This window comes from Mesoplodon densirostris, chromosome 6, assembly GCF_025265405.1.
Source record: "Mesoplodon densirostris isolate mMesDen1 chromosome 6, mMesDen1 primary haplotype, whole genome shotgun sequence".
Classification (NCBI taxonomy): Eukaryota; Metazoa; Chordata; class Mammalia; order Artiodactyla; family Ziphiidae; genus Mesoplodon; species Mesoplodon densirostris.
Genome location: NC_082666.1, coordinates 25754067 through 25778180, shown reverse-complemented (window position 1 = coordinate 25778180; position 24114 = coordinate 25754067). Strand labels below are relative to the sequence as shown.

General features: G+C 49.5%; 1 protein-coding gene across 2 annotated transcripts in view; it reads right to left on the bottom strand.

Annotated features, from left to right (window-relative positions):
- The window catches only part of COL15A1 (collagen type XV alpha 1 chain), a 102187-nt gene that overhangs the window by 10588 nt on the left and 67485 nt on the right, over nt 1–24114 (bottom strand). Inside the window, exons 22-36 of one of the 2 annotated variants that reach the window (XM_060101029.1) lie at nt 22901–22966; nt 20389–20424; nt 18448–18510; nt 15987–16055; nt 15844–15879; nt 12284–12337; nt 12124–12183; nt 10583–10651; nt 10424–10465; nt 7640–7685; nt 5741–5821; nt 5274–5323; nt 5075–5176; nt 4021–4165; nt 123–187 (exon numbers count right to left, since the gene is read on the bottom strand). In XM_060101029.1, coding sequence (XP_059957012.1) covers nt 123–187; nt 4021–4165; nt 5075–5176; nt 5274–5323; nt 5741–5821; nt 7640–7685; nt 10424–10465; nt 10583–10651; nt 12124–12183; nt 12284–12337; nt 15844–15879; nt 15987–16055; nt 18448–18510; nt 20389–20424; nt 22901–22966 — 984 coding nt within the window. The remainder of the gene's footprint in view (nt 1–122; nt 188–4020; nt 4166–5074; nt 5177–5273; nt 5324–5740; nt 5822–7639; nt 7686–10423; nt 10466–10582; nt 10652–12123; nt 12184–12283; nt 12338–15843; nt 15880–15986; nt 16056–18447; nt 18511–20388; nt 20425–22900; nt 22967–24114) is intronic. The other variant, XM_060101028.1, reaches the window with a different exon arrangement.

Sequence of the window (24114 nt, the reverse complement as noted above, 5' to 3'; positions counted from 1 at the left end):
CTATTGTCATGGAGGCCTAACTCCAACAGAGAAGGTGTGCCAGCCCCTAAACACTGCAGCCAAAGTTCTAAGGAAACCCATCCAAAGCAGAAGGATGAAGACACACTGATGATAATACTGACCAGGTTCCTGGATCCGGGAAGCCCTGGCTGTCCTGGAGGGCCAGGTGGGCCTGGAATGGCCACAGCTAAGACAAAGCAGAAAAAAGAAGTTACAGAAAAGCATACGCTCTGCAAAATGCCTCCGACGTGCAGCTGGTCACTGAGGGGAGCGTTCACCACCCCACTCACAGTGCTGCAAAGTGTTGCACCTCGTAACCGAATCTTAGGAGCTCTGTGCCCAGCATATGACTCAGCCACATTGACTGGTATGGGGGAGAACTGAGATTCTTGACTGTAGCCCTGGATGAAGTCATGCCTAAGACTTTCCAGTTTTATAAGTGAATAAATTCCTGTTGTTTCAATTGTTTGTATAAGTCAGTCTGAGTTGAATTTTCTGTCACTTGCATCCAAAAATGCTCTGACTCATACAACTTATTTCCCCCAAGAGACAAACAGGTAATTACTGAACAGAGGAAGCAGGCTCAGAAAGAAGAGAAGGTGCTAGGACAGGGGGGCAGGGTAGGGCAGTGACAGGGGCCCTGGCCATCCAGCCAGGAGACTCAAGTTCCTGATTTGTCAGTTCTCAGCTGTGTGATCTTGGGGAAACAACAGGCTCTCTGAACCCCAGCTTCTTCATCAGTGAAATGTAAACAGATATTTCTTCACTAGCCTGTGTTGAGAACTGAGAAGAACACAAACTAGGAATGTGCTTTGCAAATTGTATAGCATCCAACCAGAGATTCTTACCTTTTGAGGAGTCAAAATGCCCTTAAAAATCAAATCAAGGCTATTGCCCTCTCCCCTAGAAAAATGCATATATGCATATCTGCAAGTGCCCGCCCGCCCCCCACCCCCACACACACTTCTACTTAGAATGTCAGTGGGATGATAGCTCCCTGAGGCACATCTTTGACTTTTCTAGGAGTTTATGGTTCCCAAATGAAGAGTCCTTACTTTAGGCAAACATAAAGAAATGTTATTATGGCAATTCCACTGCTCTCCTTCTACCTCTCTGATTTCCAGTTCCCCCCAGAATCTGCAAAACTCTTGGCAGAGTTAAGGATGTTTGTGCAAGTCCCAGTAAAATTACTGTATGAGGTTTTTGAGGTCACTGCAAATAAGCCTGCATTCTGACACAGGACCTGAAAATTCATACACAGGTGGTGAATGTCTAGTGGAGACAAGGTCTGAGGACTTGGATTTGGACCCCAGCCATGCCTCTTCCTAGGATTTGTGACCTTGAGTCAGAATCTTAACCTCTCTGAGCTTTGGTGCCTTCATCCATAAAATGAGTTTTATAAGCTTATGCATTTCATCTCCCTCCTGGGGTTGCTGTTAAGATTAAATGGGATAGGGGCTTCCCAGGTGGCGCAGTGGATAAGAATCCGCCTGCCAATGCAGGGGACACGGGTTCGATCCCTGGTCCGGGAGGATCCCATGTGCCGCAGAGCGACTAAGCCCGTGCGTCACAACTACTGAGCCTGCGCTCTAGTGCCCGTGAGCCACAACTACTGAGTCTGCGTGCCACAACTACTAAAAAAGCCCACGCACTTAGAGTCTGTGCTCCGCAACAAGAGAAGTCACCGCAATGAGAAGCCTGCGCACCGCAACGAAGAGTAGCCCCCGCTCACCACAACTAGAGAAAGCCCACGCGCAGCAACAAAGACTCAGCACAGCCAAAAATAAGCAAATTAAAAAAATTAAAAATTAAAAAAAAGATTAAATGGGATAATGGATATGGGAGTGTTTTGTAAACTGTGAATTGCTATATATTATGTGAAGGGTAATCCTTTTCAATGGAGCAAGGAGTCCTAGGGTCCCCTAGTTTAGGGCTACTATGGACAACAAAGTCTGAATCCTGTACTCACCCTGCAATGCCCCTCCACCTCTTGCACTTCCTATGTATCCCTCAAGGTTGTACAGGCACCTATGGTTTTATCCACCCAGCACCTTCTCTCTTTACAGGACCACCATCCTCACTTGCTCCTGAGATCTTCCCCTTCACCTCTATGACCATTCAGGTCCAGAAGGAGCTGTCGTGGTCTCATGTGATCCCACCTCCTGGCCACAGATGACTGGTCCAAGGTTGGGCGACTGGCCCAAGGTTGGGCATCTGGCCCAAGACAGGTCAGTCAGAGTCCTTCCCCAGAACATCCCCACCCCAGGGCTTTTCAAACTAAAACTGAGAAACAAGGCCAAGATTTCTAGATGATGGTGGAAGCTGTAGGTTGTCGGTTTTTCTCGCCATGCAGAGGATATGGTCTATGGTGAAGAAGCGTGATGCTGCAGTCAGAGAGCAGCTGAGCAAGAGATGGCCAGAGAATCCTCGCAGGGACTGAATCCCTGGTTCCGGCTGCACCTGAAGTCTCACTGCATGCCTGCCCCTCTTACAAATTGATTGTTCACACCCTCCTGCACATCCAATAAGTTTCCCTATGCACTTGAGCTAGTTTGAGTTCCATTTCTGTCACTTGCCCCAAAGTCACCTCCTGTGTAAAGTTCTCCCGGATGCCCCAGACATTGTAGGTCTCCTCCCAGGTGTGCTTCCACCACACCTGGTTCATGCCAACCCAAACAACAAAAACCGATGCATTCATGCTATTATTGCTGCTGCTGTTATTTTCCACCATGGGCACAATGGAAAGAACACAGGCTTCGGAACTACTCTGATCTGGGTCCTAATCCCATTCATGCCACTTATTAGCTGTGTGACCTTGGAAAGGTTCCTAAACATCTCTGGGTCTCACTTTCCTCCTCTGTAAAATGTGGGTGCTAATGCTTTCCTTGAAAGGCTTTCTGAGAATCCAGTAAGATAATGTAGTAGAGTGACCAGCAGAGTGCCTGGCACTTGGTAAGTACTTGATAAATGGAGATTTTCTTCTATTTCATCCATTTTTCATTTGAGGAAGTGAGGTACCAAGGGGTAAAGAAACTTTTACATAGAAGGGTAGAATCAATGCTGGTCCTCAAGTCCCTTAAGGCCCAGGCACTGGCAAAGCAGCCAGCAAGTTTCCACCCACATGTGAAAAGATGTTCATCATTAGTAGTCTTTAGGGAAATGCAGACCAAAACCACAATGAGATATCACTTCACATGAATGAATGATGACTAGAATAAAAAAGAAAGGATAGTAACAAATGTTGTTGACAATGAGGAGAAATTGGAACCTTTTGTACACCGCTAGTGGGAATGCAAAATGCTGCAGTCACTTTGGAAAACAGTCTGGCGGTTCCTCCAAAAGTAGAGTAACCATGTATATGACCCAGCGATTCCACTCCTAGGCATTACACTCAAGAGAACTGAAAACATATGTTCACACAAAAAGTTGTACAAAAAGTGTTTTCAGCAGCACTATTCATAGTAGCCAAAAGGTGGGAACAACTCAAATGTTCATCAGCTGATGAACAGATAAACAAAATGTGGTATATCCATACAATGGAATATTATTCAGCCATAAGAAGGAATGAAGTACTGATACATGCTACAACATGGGGGAACTTTGAAAACATTATGTTAAGGGAAAGAAGCCAGTCACAAAAGGTCACCTATTTTGTGATTCCATTGATATGAAATGTCCAGAATAGGCAAATCCATAGAGACAGAAAGTAGACTCATGGTTTCCAAGATCAGGGAAAGATCAGGAAAAAGAGGAGTGACTGCTAATTGGTACAGGGTTCCTAGTTAAGGTGAGGATAATGTTCTGGAATTAGAGAGAGGTGATGGCTGCACAACCCTGTGAATATATTAAAAACCATTAAATTGTGTGCTCTCAATGGGTGAATTTTATGGCACGCAAATTATATCTCAATTAAAAAAAAAATAAAGAAGGCTCCATCCAGGAAACAGCCCTCTGTCAGACACTGTGGCTCTGACATGCCACCCAGGTGTGGTGACGCTGGGCACCACTCACAGTACTGACCTGCTCCTAGGATAGCCGGAGGTCCTGGTGGCCCTGGGGGTCCCTGTGGCCCAGGGGAACCGGGTATCCCAAAGCCAGGTGGCCCAGGCAGGCCAGGAGCACCTGGGGGTCCCTGGGGCCCGACGATGGTCTCCCCTTTCTGGCCCTGTCAAGTGCACAGTAACAGAAGAGAGAAAGCACCATTAGTCACTAGAAGTCCCATCTGTTCTTTTTGTCAGGACATTGATAAGAAGTCAGTAAACACCCTCTATTGTTATCATCATCCTCAATCCTGGCACAAGCCAGGAGGTGGAAGACCTAAAGAGCAGTGGCCCAGTCGTTATGTTGAACGACAGCAGAGAAGCCTAGGGAGCCCTGGACTCAGAAGTGCCCCTGGAGCTCATCTAGTCCAGCCTCAGCATTTCATAGATGGAGAAACAGAGGCCTAGAGAGGGGCGGGGCTTGCCCGAGGTCCCAAAGCAAATCAGCAGCAGAGCTGGAAGGAGAACCCTGGTCTCCTGGCTTTGCTCGGTCTATGCTCATGGCGAGTTCCAGGTCCAGAATTTGCTCCTGGTCCCTGAGGGTCAATGATCTGATCATAATCTCAGTGGAGGCATAATCTGAACTTCTCTTTTGTGATCTGGAGAAACTTCTCATCCTAAGAAGACCAAGCCGATCTACGGGCTCCTTCTTTGATGAAATTTCAGAAGAATCAAAATAGCCCCCTAAAAACATCTCCCTCACCTTCCCTTCTGCCTCTGTTATCTGATGTGTTTATCATTAACCAATCTTTGTGCTGAGTGAGTTTTCCACCGCTGATGTGAATAAGGCACAGTGGTGGGTTACCTGGAAGCTACCTGTGTGCATGCGGCCTTGGCTACCTCCCTTTCCTCTGTGGCCTCTGCCAGGCTCCCCACCCGTTAACAAGTAAGGGGGAGAGAGGCCAACGCCCAAGGCCTGCCTGCAGCCTGTGGTGCTGTGACTGGCCCTTGCTCCCAGCTGCCTCGTCACACTGGGGGGCTTCAGGGAGCGCCGTGACTCCCCGAGGAAGGGGTGTGGAGGGGTCGCTACTCACCACCAGGCCTGGACTTCCCGGCAGGCCCGGGGGCCCTGACACAGAGGAGCCGCTGTCAGAGTCTCCTTTTTCTCCTTTGATCCCCCTGTCTCTGTTCTCCCCCTGGAAGCAGAGAACATCAAGTAAGAGTCAGATGAACCAGTCTCTGACATAAGCCTGAGAACTTGGAAACACAGGCCAGATGTTGAGAAATGCTCACCTTCAAGCTGTTCAGAAAATGTCTCAGGTAAGTTGGATCCACAGGAGGGCCTGAAAAAGAAACGCTTTTTAAAAATCCACAATCAATCTCAGAAATTCAAACACCAAAGCCTCCAAGTTGGCAACCATGATGAGTTCCTAGCAGAAGTGACCCCACATTGGTTTAGCTGACAGAGGGGGCACAGGGCTTGGAAACAAGCACTAGTCCAGATCCTGTGACCCTGTGGCATCCTAGGCTTGTCCCTGGTCCTCTCCAGGCCTCGTTCTGCAGATGAAGCTGGAACGATCAGAACGTCTGGTCTCTCTTGACAATGTTCTATCTTGCACACGTGTTGCCCATGACTGGGTCTCTGGAATTCCATGGAGCTTGTAGACAGGGTGGTAATGTAATTAGCCTTACTTACTGGCTCAATTGGATTTCTCAGAAACAAAAATCAAGGGCAAGATCCAGAACAAGAGTTGAGATACCTGGTGGTCCCTGGGCCCCCTGGTCGCCTTTTTCTCCTTTTGAGCCGGGAAGACCCCAGGATCCTTTCTCTCCTTTAACACCTGCCACCAAATACACACACATTAAAAAAAAAAAAAAAAAGATAGTGGAAAATCACCTTCATTCTATATAAAACATTTTTGAGTCAAGTTTTGAAACTGAGCCCCTTGAGCTAAGTCTACTCAACACCAAAGGCCTATTGAGGGTATAAAATCCTTTGCTATACGATGGAGAGGCAGAGGTAGATGCAGCAGACACAATTCCTGACCTCGGAAAGCTCTCAAGGAGACAGACACAGTGAGGGTAGTGCGAGGCAGGATGGAATAAGTACCATCCTCAAGGTGCCAGCAGTGCATCATGGGAGCCCAGCAGAGGCTACAGTTAACTCCCCCGGACGGCTTCATGCACGTGGCCTGAGACTCAACACCAAGTCAAGCTCCCGGTCCCATCCCACCTAAGCCTGGGCAGCACGGTGGTGTAAGGGGAGGGGAGGACTCTCCGGGAGTGCCGCAGAGGACAGCTAACGGTGCTACTAAGCAGTCCACTCGCAAAGTTGGCACAGTGCCAACAGTGCAGTAAGTCACTCCCCCACAGGACTTGTGAGAAGCACTGCTTCTGCAGAACCGGCCTTACAGTCCTCTCTCCTCCCCCAACTCTTTACCTGGGAGAGGGGCTCAGAGAAAGCCTCCTGGGGGTACAGAGTTTGGGAAGGGAAGCAGTCCCCTTTCCCCACCTAGATGAGTGGGTGGACACTAGATCTTTGAGTTCCCAGTTCCCGAGAGAGATCAGCTGACCAATGTGTGCCTACACACTGGGGATCCAAGAAAGGAAATCCAACTCCACCCCACCTCCTCCCCAAGGTCCACCTTGCACCAGGGGAAGGGAGAGCCTTGAATTGGATCTGAACAAGCAGTTTGAGAACAGCCTGGACTTTGTAACCAAAAGTGACCAAAAACCCATGAAGCCAGATAGCAGCAGGGACACCACCACCCAAGCAGGCCAGGAGTGACAGAGCTGAGCCAGAGATCAGTACTGGTTGGGGGGGTGGGGGGTGGGGGAAGGCCTTTCCCTGTTTAAACTGCAAGCGTTCAGACTTCTCAATCAAAAAGGGCACACATGGTGTGACAGTATGTGTGGGGACAGGGAACCAGAGTCACTGCTTGCCTGCAGGCTCCCGTCTCCTGCCCTATCCCCCCTCTAATGTGTGGCAGATAAGCTCCTACAGGCCACGAACATGCTGATGTTTACTAATCACGAAGAGCCGGTGCATCTCACGCTGCACTGTGTATACACCCCAGAGGGAGCTCGTGAAAATGCAGCTCCTGGTCTAGCAGGTCTGCGATGGGGCCTGAGATCCTGCATTTCTAACAGGCTTCCAGGAGGTGCTGATGCTGCTGGTCCAGGAACACTCTGAAGCAAAGGCCTTCTGAGCTCCCACGGCCTCCCCTGCGTTAGCTCTTGGCATATTGCAGTGGAACGACTTTTTAAATAGTTTCACCCAGCAGAGTCTAAGGGCCTGGGTGACAGGAAGAGCATGGGATCCATCAGTCTCAGCCCAGTGCATAGGATAGCACCAGGCAAGGAGAAGCTATCAGTAGATGCGTTATGAACAAACTAACACATGAATGGAAAAATGGAGTGCAGCCTGCTAGCTAGGAGGCTCAGCCAAGATGCACAGAACAGGCAGATGGGTGACACAAGCAAACAGAGGTGCCCAGTCCCACAGCCTTTGTCCAGCTACCACCCTTCCCATGACACCCAGACAGATCTTCCTGACCACCAAGTCTACGCCCAGCACTGGACAATTGGAAACCACCTCTGCAGAGATAGGAGGGTCAGGAAATGTCCCAGAGAAACAAGGTGAAGACAGGAGTGCATACCATGAAAAGTGATGAGTTCTGAATTTCCAGGATATGTGGTGCCAACCTAGAGAGAGAGAGAAAGCCAAGGTCATACACTGCAACCCTGTTCTGCTGTTTGCATGCACAGGGAGCCACAGTCCCCTGTCCTGGGGGTGAGGGGTGAGGTCATGGAGTCAGGCCTTCCTTGGGTGTTGTAGCCTCCAAAGGCCCTGAGTTTCCCGGCATCCCTCAATGCAAGGCATCGCAGGCCTTCAACGGGGGCAGGGTCGGGGGGTGGGGGCAGGGAGGGCATCATGTAGCTGAGCTGGGCTGAGACCTACTGGCCGGACAACTCTGCAGAGGGAAAGCCCAAAGCTTTAAGACAAAAAGTCATGGCAATTTTGGTCTGGTCAACTGTGAGTGTTCTTGCCCTCCCTTCTGATCAATCAGGATTGATTCATGTGAGAGGTCAAGCACTCGGGCAAGTGATGTACTCAAGCCATGAAGCTGGGCCAGCCATTAGCTTTGCTGCCATGTGTAATCAACGATGAGCACACTGAACAGGAGTTGATGGTGGTGATAATTAATAAAGGGGAGTTATCATTAGATTGGGGAGCTATTCTAGACTTCCCATTAAGTGCCAGGGGTCTGGAGTCCAAGCTCTTCAAGATAATATCCCTTCACAGTTCATCCCCAGATTCCTGCATTTCTTTCTTTTTTTCTTTGTCTATTAAAACAGAGCCACCTGCCACCCTGCTTTTAATAGTTCACCTTCACCTTTTTCCCAGTTAATATGCAGAATCAAAATGATCCCTCTCACACCAGATCCTCCCATGCTTTTGGGTGCAGGGTCACAAGATGCTCAGGGGTCACCAAGAGACGATGAGGGGAGGGGACAGGAATTTTCCAGGAAAAATATTTCTAAGTTAACGATAAAGGCAGCAGTGCCCAGCTGCTATCTTACAGCTATGCTGATAAAGTTGCTCCACTCCAGGGGTGGATTGTTAAGGGTAAATTGTTAAGGTATTAGAAAGGGGCTGAAATGAGAAGGGGCTTGTGAAATTCTGGATGTGAGAGGAAGCATTTCTTTTTCAAATGTCCATTTTGAGAGCTGGTCAAGAAACATCCATGCCCCAGCCTGCATGGTGTCCAGCCAGGCAACATGAAATCAAAATCCAAAATGCTCTGAGTTCATCTTTGGCTTATTTTAAGGAACGTCATGACCCCCAAAGGCCATGGTCACAGCAAAGTGTCCTAGCACAGGTCACGGTAATTGCAGTAGCATTTTTACAACTCTTGAGTTTTTCAAGTACTGTCCCATGGCCGGTTCATTTGAAGCCTGATATCATGTTTGCTGGGAGGGGCTTCGGGCACTAACTCACTGAGGGACCTTGCCTCTCTGGGCTGAGGTCTCCCCTTCTCTATGGCTGGGAGGCAGCCATCTCTCAGGAGGGTCTCTCCAGCCCTGACGTTTTAGGATTCCTTTCAGGCCACTGATGTAAACGTGGCCTGGTTAGCTGTTGTCCTTATGTAGTTCTGGGAGCCAGCAGGCCCCTTGGTCACCTTACACAGGAGGGTCCTATCCTCTGCCTTCCATGCCAGAGTTCCCAGGCCCTGGGCTGCAGACTTGGGTGTCTCAAAGTTTAGACATGGACAGATGTCTGGGCAAACACTCAGCCAAACTGCGTCATTTTAAAGCCTCTGACCCAAGTCTCATCACCACCTCCAACAGGCATGAGTTAAGAACCCACTTCAAAGAATCTTCTAAACGGTAATTTGCAAGCTCCCGAGAACAGAGGCCACGCCTGTCTAGTTCACCCCTGTGGTCCCAGGGCCTCACTTGTACTTGACACTTGGTAAGTCCTTGATAAATATTTGTTGAATGAATGAGAGAACAGTTATGCACAGTTCCATGACTAATGCCTGCGCATGGGGAGAGGCCCACTCTCCCTGGGTTTCCCCACACCTAATACGGGTGACACCCCGGGAACACCGCACTGACCAGCTAGGTGACCAGGCACGTGTCTGACCCCTTGGGGTGCCTGTACCTGCTGCCTGGTGGTCAAGGGACCTGCATGATAGCCCCAGCTCCGTCCGTCCTGTGACCTTAGACAAGTCAGTGTGCTTGTCTGAGTCACAGTTTGTTTCCTCATTACAAAGGGCGAGGGAAAGTCCCTCCTCTCAGGGTTGTGTGCTGTGCAATAATATGACAGTTGAGAAAGGACAGTTATAGATTTTAGCCCAAAGCTCCCAATGCAAAGAGCGCTGGTTAGAATTGCCTTTTTGTTCTCATCTGTATTTTAAGGGGTCTATTTCCCCCCTTCTTATACTGCTCCAAGCATGAAGCTAACAAAAGACACTGCTTTTTTTTTTTTTTTTGCGGTACGCGGGCCTCTCACTGTTGTGGCCTCTCCCGTTGCGGAGCACAGGCTCCAGACGTGCAGGCTCAGCGGCCATGGCTCACGGGCCCAGCCACTCCGCGGCACATGGGATCTTCCCGGACCGGGGCATGAACCCGTGTCCCCTGCATCGGCAGGCGGACTCTCAACCACTGCACCACCAGGGAAGCCCAAGACACTGCTTTTTGACTGCATTAAAAGACACACTCTGTCCACATGTGTGCCCTTAGAAGACCCAGTACGTTTCAGTGCCACAATCTATTATCTAGAAACCTCGAGCCACTCAAGGGTCTATATGCAGGTGATAGAAGACATCACAGAGGACACTGACAGACAGAAGGGGCTCAAGGCAAAAACTTATCTTCTCTGAGTTGCTTTCTATGCCAAAGCCTGCTCTGTAAGGCAGTGACTATACGCTACTTACTGGCGTTTTGCAGTGTGGCCGGGCTGGAACTGGGAAGACGGCCTGTGGGAAGTGAGAATGAGAGGAGGGAGTCAGGACACCCGACTCCAGCTCAGGCTGGTCTGGGGCCGTTCCCTGCTCCTCCTTTGGGTCTCCCCCACCTCCCCACTGCCAACTTACTCCTTTGATGTTAATCACAGCTCCAGGTGGTCCTGGGGGGCCTGGAGGACCAGGTAGGCCAGGTGAGCCCTAAAGGGAGGAAAGAAAGGCCGTCCCTGAGTTCGGGTTGTTATGAATGCAGAGGCAGCTGCAGGACACTTCCCCAGGGTTTGGAGACACAACGAGGAAAGCAGGGTCCTCTAAAGCCAACTAACTCTTCCCATGGGTAGGCCAGCCTCTTCCCAGAGCACACCTATACCCGTAGCCTCGCTGCAGCTTCACAACAGCAGAGCAAGTATCATCGCTGGTTTACAATTGGACACAATGAGGGCCAGAGAGGGGAAGTGACCTGCTCAAGGCCACACAGCAATTCATGGCGGAATGGAGGCTGGAAGCCAGATTCTGACCCCAAGAGCAGTGCTCAGAGGATACTGAGCCCACCACCTCTATCGACGCATCCCTCCTATGGAGGGGCGGGTGCAGCGAGGCCTTCCTAGGATACAGTGCCTGGGAGAGCCCCTCATAAGTGTAACAATAAACGCCGACTCCTGTTAGATGGCAGAGTCACTTTGAGAGCCAGGTCAGCCTGGCTTTGACACCATGCAATGTCTTCTCCGCCAAGCCTGGAGCCCAAGCTGGACCTGCAGCAGAAGCTGCAGGAGGGGAGGGGGAGGGGGAGGCTACGACCACAGGTGAGAGGCCTCCGGCCCACGAGGAAGCTCCACGTGATCACTCAAGTGCAGGCACCGGTGTCTGCTGTACCTGGAGCCCCGGTAGGCTTGGTGAGTGAGTCGGTGCCCAGTGATTCAATACGATTGCATTTCTGCATTTCTAGGCATACAAAGCGGCGACCATGGGGTGCAAACAGAAGTAGCAACACACTTTGAGCTGCATGGGACCTTCAGGGGGTCACTAACTTGTACAGGCCCTAGTTTCCTCCTGTGTAAAACAAGAACACCACTGAGTTTCTCTTAGGAGAGTTACTATCAAAACTGTGATCCTGTCCTCAAAAGCACTTTGTAGAGTGTCTGGTACACAGTAAGTGCTCAAGAAATGCTGGCTTCCTTATTGCAGACGTGGGACCCTGCTGATGCTCCGGTGTCTGTCATCTTGTGAGGCCCTGCCTACACAGCTGATGGACCTTCCGCATTCTCTCAAGAGCGCTCACCGAGCACCCCCAGCAACATGCGAAACCCCCAGGACTGTGTAACCCAGGAAGGACGGGATATTACCCGAGTCAGAAGACCTGGGATTTGAAATCAGACTTCTTGAGAAAGCCCAGATCATGTTCTCCCACCCTCCCTCTGGGGTCTGGACGAGGAAGTTTATGCTCCACTAAGGTGGATTTGGTGGCAGGGACCTCCTGAGAGCAAGCCGGAGGCTAGGGTTGGGCTGGAGGATCTTTGGAAGTGGCAGCAGAGGAAGAAGAATAACGTTCCTGAGCATTCTGTCCACGAGCCCTGCCCACTGGACCTGGCACTCATCCGCCCCTCGTCTGGACACTGGCCCTGGGGCCACGTCCCTGGGGCAGCATGGGGCTGGGTCCCTGGTGTGGCACTCACCGGCATCATGACCCCTCGATCTCCTTTGGCGCCTTTGAGGCCATTCAGTCCTGGGCGACCCTGAAACCCACGGGAGAGGCCTTAGTAAACCCACTGCCCGCAGGCCAGCCTGGCCCGCCTGTCCTCCCTCATATGCAATACGAGAACCCCCAACACCTACGGGTCGTCCAGGGAGGCCAAGTTCTCCTTTGTGTCCTGGTGGTCCTTTGGGCCCCTGGAGGCAAAGTAAACACCAGATTAGAAAGAGAAAAATACTGTATGATGTCACTTATATGTAGAATCTAAAAAAGTCAAAGTTGTAAAAACAGAGTAAGATGGTGGTTATCAGGGGTAGGAGGGTGGGGGAATAGTAGAGGTGAGGTTTAATGTACAAACTTGCAACTAGTAGACAGCTAGATCCTGGAGATCTAATGCACGGTATAGTGAATACGGACAGCAACACTGTATTAATATTATAATCCTCAAACTGCTAAGAGTCTAGATCTTATTTATTCCAACCACAAAAAAGGAATGATAATTATGAGATGTGAGAGAGCTGCTATCTCCACAACAGCAATCATATTACAATACATAAATGTATCAAATCAACATGTACACCTTAAATGTACACAATGCTGTATGTAAAATATATTTCAATTAAAAAAGAAGGAACAGAAACTCAAGGGCTAGGGAGATGGGGGGCATCCAGCCTACCTTTGTGGGCAGTGATGACAATGAACCACTACTAGGAGGACGGAGGGCAAGGAGAAGTTATGAAATGTCCACCTGCCTGGCTCCTTGTCCCCTGGCCTCTCTGTCCTCAGCTGGACCCACTTGCTCAGTCCCTCCTGCAGGGCTCTACCCCAGTCCAGACGCTGGACCCAACCCTCTCAGCCAGTCAGAGCTAACAAAGAAGCAAGAGGTCAGTAGCTCCTGGCCTTAGCTCCCAGGTAGCTGTGTGCTGGGCCAGCTCAGAACGTGGACCTTTGCCTTAGGTCTTATGTCCCAGGGTTCTCCATGTCCCCCGTTGGAATAACGCAGCCCTGCTTCACTCCTCATGTCAGCCAAGCCCAATAACCTGCTTCAGGATTTGGTTCCTGCCTTGTTCCCACCTGTCCCTAAGGACCAGAATCTTGGCCTGGCTCCCCAGCTCTCCAGATGAGCCCCTGCCCATGGACCGCATTCCAGTGCTTGCTTTCTGTGTCCCCATGCTCCCAGAGCCACTGCCCTGTTCCAACCTCCTGCCAGAACCCTCATGCCTTCCAGTGTCTAGGATGCATACAATGTACCACCTCTTCCCAGAACAAGCTCTACTTCCAGTTGACACCTTTCCTGTTTTGTAACTGGGTCTGTCCTGTCTCCCAGGGGAATGACTGGTTTAAGCCTGGGGCCTATCAAGTCCCTTCTTCCTGCTCTCTCTCTATAAGTCTGTATGCAGACTTACCCTGAAAAATGGCAAATAGACTGTGTTGAGACAGGCTCTGTATGTAAAGTACCCAGACCAGGTTACTCTCAGGAAAAGAAAAGCAAGGAGTTAACAGGCCACAGGCCACGTGGTGGTACGTACTAGTGCAGGGCTTCTCAAACATCACTGTGCACAAGTCACCTGGATCTCATCAAAATGCAGATCCAGGGGCCTCCCTGGTGGCGCAGTGGTTGAGAGTCCGCCTGCCGATGCAGGGGACACGGGTTCGTGCCCCGATCCCGGAGGATCCCACATGCCGCGGAGCGGCTGGGCCCGCGAGCCATGGCCGCGGAGCCTGTGTGTCCGGAGCCTGTGCTCCGCAACGGGAGAGGCCACAGCAGTGAGAGGCCCGCGTACAGCAAAAAAAAAAAAAAAAAAATGCAGATCCAGGGCCTCCCTGGTGGCGCAAGTGGTTGAGAGTCCGCCTGCCGATGCAGGGGATACGGGTTCGTGCCCCGGTCTGGGAGGATCCCATATGCCGCGGAGCGGCTGGGCCCGTGAGCCATGGCCGCTGAGCCTGCGCGTCCGGAGCCTGTGCTCCGCAACGGGGGAGGCCACAACAGTGAGAGGCCCGCATACCGCAAAAAAAAAAAAAAAAAAAAAAAAATGCAGATCCAGTGGATCCGGGGTGGGGCATAAGGCTTTGTTTTTCCAACGAGCTCCCAGGTGATGCTGATGATGCTGGTCCATGGACCACACTTTGAGTAACAAGGCTCTAGTGTTGTAAGCTATACCAGTCATGAGGGCCATAGACAGCCCATATGACACCTTATGCAAATTGGAAGAAGGTGCCCCCTTACTGTCTGTGCTTGGCAAGCTATGCACAGATGGGCTTCAGTGGCAATAACTACCCTGGCCATCTGCAGCAGCTTGCCAGCCACCATTGCTAACAATTAGTATTTCCCACCATACTGGGTATTAGTAAGTGTTACCCAGTGGTTAACACAAGACTCTCCCAGTCTGCCTTAGCCTGCAGCTAGGGCCAAGGACACCTCTCCAGGGCATCCATTCTGCCTGGCTTAAGGGACCAAAGGCTTTAGAGGGTCCTTTGAAGGATGCACCTTGGAGGTTACGGGCCATTCATCAAGGACACGTGCCTGTTAGAGAAATGTGAGGTCCTTTCTCCCCAGGCCTGAGATCCAGCTTCAAACAAACCCCACATTCAAACCCCAAGGTACAGTTCTCCAGCTCAAAATGTTTCAGAAGAATGAAGGTATCAACTGGAGGCAGTGAGGTGTGCTGGGAAAAACCTGGACACAGAGTTTAACAGGCTGGGCTCAAATCCCTGCTGTGTCACTAACAAGCTGTATGGCAGTGGGCTAGTTACTTAACCTCTTTAACCTCGGTTTCCCGGTCTATAAAATGAGGGTTCTGACATTAGCCTCTTAGGGTGGTGAAAATGAAATGAGGTGATCTGTGTTGAAGCATCACTGTCTGACCCATGGTGGATGTTCTATGAGTTTTCTTTGTTCTTTGGGAAGAAATATATGAGGGGCAAGTTTAGGGTTCATCTGGAGAGAACTGGTAGCTTAAAAATTGTTCAGCAGCCCCCCAAAATTATAGATTCCTGGAGCAGTAAGGCAAGAAGGACCCTATCATGTCATCTAGTACTCATTCAATACCCTCACTTATAGATGGGAAGACAAAAGCCCAGAGAGAGAAGAGGACTTGTTTGAGGTCATACAGCAAATGGGCAGCAGATCCAAGACCAGAAGCCAAAAGGCCCAGGTTCCCTGGGTAATGACAATCTTTAGCTGGCAAGACCCATACAACTGTGGGTCTCACCACCAGCCGCTTCCCCTCTCCTTCTGGACACACAGCTAAACCACATTTCTGAGACCTATCCCCACCCCCACTGCCCCCCCCGCCCCGCCTCCTGCATCAGAGGTCTGGCCAGAAGTGGAGTTCATCATCTTCCATGGTCTCTTTCCCCTCCCCAACCTCAGCCTATCAGCTGGAAGATGCCATTGTGGCCCTGAATCCACCAGAGGGCAGAGTCACAGGATGCAAGCATCCTGGGTCCCCGAGTCACTGCTTGGAGGGGAGATGCCCAACTGGGAACCACCACAGTGGACTCTGCCTAAGTGAGAACTAAGCTGCTATTGTGCTGAACCACTGAGATCTTATTTAATTGCAGTTAGCCTACCCTTGACACAGATACATTTTGCCACATCCTTTTTATTTTCACAGCTGGGACAACTCAATCTAGTTGAGCCAAAGTACGATAAATGCTTCAAACCCCAGTCCACATGCAGGGGCGAGACGCTCTGGCTTACCATCGGTCCCGGGGCTCCATGCTCTCCAGGTTCACCCTAAAACAGGGGGACACGGACTTGTCACTCAGATGAACACGGTTTGCGACAGAAACAAAGATAGGATGTAGAAGATGTGTGCCTTCAGGGTCTGGTGACATAGTTACCTTTCGGCTCCTCAGCCTTTCCAGAGGAATATCCCCCGTCAGGATGGCGCCCGGCTCTCCCTTCTCACCCTGCAATTCAGAGAACCTTTTGATGAAGCCGGGCCTCCGCCTCACCGCCTTATCCAGAGGCTCATCGCCATGATTTCTCTGGCCTTCACGCTGCCTCTCTGGCCCCACGGCCCGACATGACCTCTTGCTAGAATACTGCACAGCCTCCTAAGTCATTAAATGTTCTCTGGACTGTTCCCTCCATGTACATCAGTTACTGTCCGAAAGCACAGGCTGGGGTCCTGCAAGCCCCTCTGGGGCTCCCGCTGCTGCCAGATCAGCATCCCTCCTCTCAACCCTCCAGGAATCAGTCCCAACAAGGTCCGTCCCACCTCTGGCTGTGGGGCTCCCCCCTGAGAACCTCTGGCTCCTAATATATTTGGTGGCTTGCTTTCCTAACAACTCGACTTGAGATCTGTTCTCACCTGCAATCCTTAGTCTTGTTAAAACATCTAAAATTGGGAAAGTGACGACAGCATGAACAGTGGAGGCCTCTCCAACACAGGGGCCCTGAGTCTCCATGTGGAACTTTGCCTCCAAACTCCAGGCTCCTGTGCAAATGCTCACTTGATCAGGCAAAGTTATCTCAGTTGCTGGGAAATAGGGGAGATGGGTAGACAGGTGGCAGGGACACAGGATCCTGCCCCCAATCCTGTACTCAGCAGGGCCATCTGCTATCCCAGGAGGCTTTTCCAAGAAGATATATGTCCAGAGAAAAGGCCAGGGAGAGGAACCATTCAAGGCTCTGGCCCCAAACTTCAATGCTAGCCCCTGGGGAACTGGGCTGGACCACACAAAAGTCTCCCTTCAACAGGGCTGGAAGCAGCCAAGGCAGTGGTGCCAAAGCAAGCCAAGCAGCCTCTCCTCTCCATCCCCCAAGCCCACACCTGATATTTGGATCTTACCACTTCGCTAGTGAGGAAAAGCAGTCCTGAGCACGCCAGCAGCAAGAAGAAGCAAGCACAAAAGCATGAGAGGCAGAGCGAGAGAAAGCGCGTTGGCTGCGGGGATCAGAGCAGACCTGCCTGGGCGCTTTTCCCGGTTTTCAAAGTGGCAGGGGATTAGGGGAGAGACGGCTCGTAGGTCCCTCTAGATCCACCCGACCTCGCCATATAGAAAACAGAGCGTTTAAAGCAAGAGCCAATCCTGCTTGACCAGGCCTCCTCCCAAGCCAGAACTGCCCTGGCCCCACGCCATCCCTGTAGCCCCGGGGCAGCAAAAGGCATCCCAAGACATGGTCCCATGTAACGCTAAACTCAGACCCAGCACACTGAGCCCTCGACTCCCTGGAACTGTGGCCCAACAGACACTGGAGACTCTCTCCCCCTCTGTGGGGCTAGTGGAAAATGGTGGGGGGAGGAAGGAAAGAGAGTAGCCTAATGCTGCCTCCACTTAGAGACACACACACCCTCCTTGACTCCCCAGGGCAGGCTCAGGGCTGCTCCCACTGGCTTTATACAGACCCCCGTTACAGCAACGACCATGAACTCTGCTGGCTGTCTGCATGTCTGTTCCTCACATCTTATTTCTCTATCTAGTGCCTAGTATAGGAAACTGGCTGGCACACCTTAGGGAATGGATGTAATCTGGATGAGTATATAAATGGATGGATGAATAAATGAATCCAATCCAGAATAACTGCAATCCATTTATGGACGTCACTCTCCCCTTATCTATAAAAACCAACTGGGAAATTAATTCTAAGAGGCAAATGTGGAAGGGTACAAAGGTCATTTCAATGCCCTTGGAATTTTCAGGAAGTGCTCTGTATGCTAAATATTCCAAAACTTCTGGACCAAGACCGCCATCCAAGTGCAGAATGCCCCCGCTTATACTAATAATAGTTTAATAAAATAATGATTTCTAAATATTAACATCATTGTATTCATTACTTATACGTCTTTTCATTCAACAAATGTCTTAAGTGCCATGTGTGTACCAGGCGCAGTGCTAAGTACTGGAGCTACAGAAAAGAAAGTGGATGTGCCTGCCCTCGGGCAGTGCACACTCTAATGCAGGTGCCCGCGGGCAGTTAGACAAAGCACAGCGTTCAAGGGAGCGTTGGGTTGAGTTCTCTTTCCAAACTATGTTGAAAATCTGTTTCTCCACCCACCCCACCTTCACCCTGGAAGAACCTTGAGATCATGAAAGTTAACAGCCCGGGAGTGACTGCTACTAGATACAGTGTTTCTTTTGGCATGATGAAAATGTTCTAGAATTAGGTAGTGGTGATGGCTGCACAACCTTGTGAATATACTATAAGTCACTGAATTTCACAATTGAAAGGGGTGGATTTTATGGTGTGTGAATTATATCTCAAATTTTTAAAAAGTTAACAACTACTTTCAGCCCATTTGAAATATTTACCAAATTCTAGAGCACAAACCCACCCAGATGGCTGGGCCCTGCTTACCTGTTCTCCTTTTAGCCCTGGAAATCCAGGCACACCAGTGTCACCTTTTGGTCCTCTGGGTCCCTAGAAGGAATCATTGGAGGGTAGTCGGTGGTTTGTTAAGATCAAAATGCTTTAACTAAACAAAGTTGTTGTTCCAGAAAGTAAAAGAACACAGAGTGCCAGTGGAAGTCACAATTAGTCACGATGTTTTCCTAATATTAAGTGGTCTAGAAATAGTGGTCTGGTGGAAAGAAGACAGCACTGAGTGTTAGGCGGCCTGGAGGCCCCACTCCTCTTTGAACTGTGGTTTCCTCCAGTGGGTACCACTGAAACTGTCTGCTGCCTCTGCTCACCCATGGGTCCTCGGGGCCGTCCTGCAGCCCACCACCCCCATCATTCACCCTCCATGAATCCTGCCCCTTCTCTGGCTCCCCACTACCTACAGGATGGGATCCAAACATCCTAGCCTGACACCCAAACTGACCCCAGCCGGCCTCAGCGCCTCATCTTCCACTTCCGTCACTCCACCAGGGGCGAGCCTATCCCCTTAGCCTCTCTGCACCCCTCACCCGCCCGCCACCGCCATTCCCTCTGCAGAACCAAAATTCTGCACACCCGGTCAGAGGTGACCTCGTCTCAACTCCAACATACACTTAATATCTGTGACAATGACTCACACAGCCAGACGTCTGCCCCTAAAAAAGAAGTTCAACACTTTATTGCAATTTACCTTTCCACAAGTCCCTACCTTCTGGGTTAACGCAGTGGCCTTCAAATATTTGTTATTATTATTTTTTAGCAGTGAAACTCTTTTCATTCTCCTTTTTCAAGTAAAGTCAAACAAAAGCCCAATGTATAAAATACGTCAAATGGAGCCTCGGCAGTGGCCTGGATCCTGCCTACTTGGCCCCCTCCTTGCTCCTGAAGTGGTCCCAAAGGCTCTTCTGGGGAGCCTAGGGCTCCCTCGGGAACACAGAACCAGTCATTTAGAGAAAAATGTGTCTGGAACATGCTCTGGCTTTGGAGCTGCCAAGCTGGGGCCGGAGCTCAAGCTCAGAGTCCTGGCCTCTCCTCTTCCTAATTAAGAGGCCTTCTCCACGGCTGCCACCCTCTCCTGTTTTTTAATGTCTAGTTCCCATGTATTTTTAGTGTCAACATAGCACATGCTCCTTTTAAAAAATGTAGAAGTTCAGAAAAGTATAAAAAAAAAGAAAAAGAGATCATCATAGTTCTACCATCAACAACAAATTTCTATTACATTTTTTGATAAATTTCCTTCATTTATCCTGGAAGCAGCACATGTCACCATTGGCATTAGGCCTTTCAGAGTTGCAGTGTATGGAGAAATTGTGCAGATTTCACTCTGGAGCCTTGGGCTTCACTGCAGGCTCAAACTTTTAGACTAAACTGATCACTTTCGACACAGAAATGCATTTTCACCTTCCATGGTGGAAGCCCCATAGCGTGGTGCACACAGACTATTAATTGTGGACTTCCAGGCTATGATTCCCCTCTCTCCATCCTCCATCGCCACCATCCTCTCTCTCCAGGGACTTTATCTACTCGGACTCTATCTATTTGAAATGCTTGATTCATCCACTCATGTACAGGAAGCCAACCACCGACTCCAGCTCTGGCTCTGGCTGCCCTGGGCTAGAAAGAGATGAACAAGACCTGACCCCCTGCAAGCTGGTCACAGTACAGTTGAGGAAAAAACGATAAGGGTACAAATAACTGTTATTCAAGGCAGAAAAGAACGACAGCAGAGGTGAAAATAAAGCCCTATGGGATTCAAAGGAGGGAAGGATCACTCCAGATGGGGGCAACGAGGAAAGGCTACATGAACAAGACGGCGCTAGAGGTCAGTTGTGCAGATGGAGAGGAACAGCATTCCAGGTGGAAGGAACAGAATGCACACAGCCTCGGGGGAAAAAGGAAGATGGCTACTGTGCTACTCACTGGAAATCCTGGCAGCCCAGGCATGCCCTCGGGGCCCTGTGACACAGACAGACAAAGCAGGCAGGTTAGGAGCAGCATTTCCAGGCCAGCAGGAACCTGTACCTCAGGGGCCCACTCCCTCCAGCACCATCCAAAGGCCCAAGCACGTTCCCACACAGTGGGGCTCAGGATCCATTTTGCAGAGGATGCCGAGGCCCAGGAGGGGAAGGAACCGTGCAGTCACACACTAGTTAGCACAGAGCCAGGAACTGCTCAGGAGTCTGGCGCCTCTGCTCACCCGAGCCAGGACTCTCGGCACTTGAAGTCCCAGCCTCCTCTTCCGTGAAATCACTCAGCGTCAGAAACCTCTGGGACAATGAATGCAGTGCTCAACCTCCACAAATATTCTCAGAAAACAAGTTCCTAAACTCTGAGGAGTGGGCCCCAAGGGTGTGCTGGGGTATTTGGGGGTGGAAGTGGGGGCAGTTGGTGAGACTCAGTTCTTTTCCCTCAGTAAGAGGGAGAATTTTAAAGGACCAGCCATTTTAAAGGCTCCAGGAAACAGAAAATTTGTGGTTCACTCCACATGGGGCCAGGACTCTTTTTCCTCCAAGCCCAGATACCCACATACCTATTAAAGACATAGAGTTTGGCAGAATATATATATACAGAGAGATATAACTGAATGGCAACAACTTTCTCAATATACTGTACAGTCGTCCCTTGGTATCTGAGGGGTATTGGTTTCAGGATCCCCTGTGGATACCAAAATCCGCAGATGCTCAAGGCCCTTATATAAAATGGTGTAGTGTTGGCATATAACCTACATCCATACTCCATATACCCATACACTTTAAATCATCTCTAGATTACTTATAACACCTAATACAATGTAAATGCTATGTAAATAGCTGTAAAACCAATGTAAAAGCTATGTAAATAATTGGCAGCATGCAGCAAATTCAAGTTTTGCTTTTTGAAGCTTTCTGGAATTTTTTTTTCAGCACTTTTTATCCAAGGTTGGTTGAATCTGAGGATGCAGAAGCAACAAAGGACTAATACATACATATATATATATATATATATATAATGTATATGTGTATATATATATGTATATGTGTATATATATATACATATAATATACTATACACATATATCTATATGGTGTACATATAATAGAGTGGAAAAGTATAAAGGTACAGCTGGGAGGGAACTGCCTCTGAGTAGGAAAATCTTGATCTTCCGTTAGGGATGAAGGGGACCCTTGAGGGCCTGGATTTGCCAAAGAGGAGGCCAGGGATTGGGACAGAAGGAGGATTCTCGGGTGGGGAGAAGAGAGAAGGGGTGGGGGCAGACAAGGCCCAAGGGCTCTTAGAACAGAGATGTTGACTCTTAGATCTTGGGCTGTCTGTGTTTTGCTTTAGCATTAAGCCACCTAACACTCTAACCTCCCAATAGTTTGGGGAAAACTTTTGTGAAATGACTTGTTTGCTTTAGGGTTTGCTTACTGGGGTGTTTTGGATGATTTTAGTAGAAATCAAGGAAAGGGAGACCCACTGGATGTAGTATAGGAGAGACGGTGAAATGACCCACCAACAGAGGCCACTCAGCAGAAGGAGATACTGGCTCTAAAGGAATCGTGCGGATATTTGCAGAAGCCTTGGGGAGGGCACTGAATTTTCCCCAGGATGTTGGCAGCAGAGGTTCAGGCCAACCTTACTGGGGACTGCAGGGCGGGTGGCCCTGGCAGACATCTGGACTGCGCAGCTGTGGAAGTATAAGCCTCAATCTCCGTGTCGGCTTCCACAGAGTGCCACAGTTTGCAAAGCAGTTTCGCATCCATCACCTCTTACAAGCTGCCCCAAAGGCTGGTGAGGTGTTATCAGAGAGATGATGAGAGTCTCAGAGCATTATGTAGAGGAGATGGGGCTGGAACCCAAGGCTCCTAAGGCCAGAGCTCTTTCCTCTCTCCCCAGCTGTCACCAGCAGATATGGAAGGTGCAGTGTGGATTCGTTGCACAGACTGCAGGAGAAAGCTTCCTTCCTCTTAGGTCCTGTTGTGTCATGGACAGACTCTGTGGACTTGTAGAAATAAGGTAGCTTCTTTGTGTGTTCCTGATCTCTAAATGGGGCCAGAAAGACTGAAGCCAGTCACATTCCCTCCTCATGCGCCAGTTTCCCCATAGGTCTCTCTAGGCTCCTCCCATTCTGGGAAATGAGATCATGTAAATAAAAGCATGCCCAAAGCACTGCTCAGACATCTATCAATTTGTTACTTATGATTCTCTGATTTCCATTACACATATTTCTGATGCAAGGGACTGGAAGCTTCCACTGCATTGGACAAAACTCCCTGCACAAATTAATGTGACAGCAACTTCTCAGAAATGCAAAGCTCTCTTTCTATTCTACTACTTCGAGACACTCTAGCTCTATGCTTCAGGAGCTAAAAGGATTCCAAACCAACCCAACCCCAGTTTCAGCTGGGGCGTCTGGGTAGGACCCTCACTCTAGGGCAGCTGTGGATACACACCGGAGGCCCGACGAGCTCAGGAATGTCCGAGAGATTCATGAATCCATGGGTGATGTTGATCAAAGGCTGAAAAGAGAAAAAATCAGACAAAGAGACAGAGGGTGGCACGCATCCCACCTTGCTCCTGGCAGTGAGGCTTTAACTGAAGTCACCCCGCATGGCAGACACAAGCAGACACTGACAACACCCACCCACTGCCAACACACCCATCCCTCCCACTTACAACACAGCCCTGAGCCGCCTTATCACTTTCCTCTTCGATTAATCTTAAAATTGCACCATACATAAATGCCTTTTTTCTTTTATAATTTTAAATATATTTAAATATTATAGTTACATGTTATATAATTATAAATTAATATTAATACCCACAGAAAACAGTGTTGTTGGGTGTGTGTGTGTGTGTGTGTGTGTGTGTGTGTTTGTCCATGTGGTTATTTTATATAAATGGCATTGGGCTGTAGGTATTATTCTTCAATTTGCTTTTTTCACTCAATCATACAGCATGGAGGTCTTTCCATATGGAAGTTTTCGGTATGAACATTTTTAGTTTTAACACATTGCCAAAGAGCTGTCTAAAGGGGACGTACAACTTACACTTCCAACAAAGTACGTGAGATTATCTATTTCACTACACCCTTACCTATACTTGATATTTTTTAATCATACTTTAAAAAAAAAAACCTCTAGTCATTCTTTTTTCCACTTATTTGGGACTTTTTGTCTTTCTGTCATGTACTAGTATGACATTATTTCTCTTGGAAGGGCCACAGTTTTTCACAAATGTGATGTTCTAATATTCAGTGGACTGTGATCATGTCCCAGCCCACATCCCAGTCTTCTCTCCAAATTTCCATTGCTCTCCACCCACCCCCATGCCCATCAGCTCCCTGTGCCTTGGACACACCCATGTTTTTCTCTTCTGTGCTTCGGCTCAGAGTGTCTTGACCACCTGAGTTCTGGAAGTCCTGTCCTCCATACTTACCTGGTAAATCCTTCTTAGCTTTCAAGTCCCTGCTCAAGGAGACTTCTTCCAGAAAGTCTTCCTTGATTTCTCATAACCTAAACCATCTTTCCTCCCTCATTCCCCCACTTATGTTCCTTACCTCTTGGTTACAGCTCTGTTATACTCAGTCTCCTGACTGCAAATGCTGCCAACCAGAACAGAGGGTTCTGGACACACTATGTGTGACAATAGTGGTACCAGGGTAGGA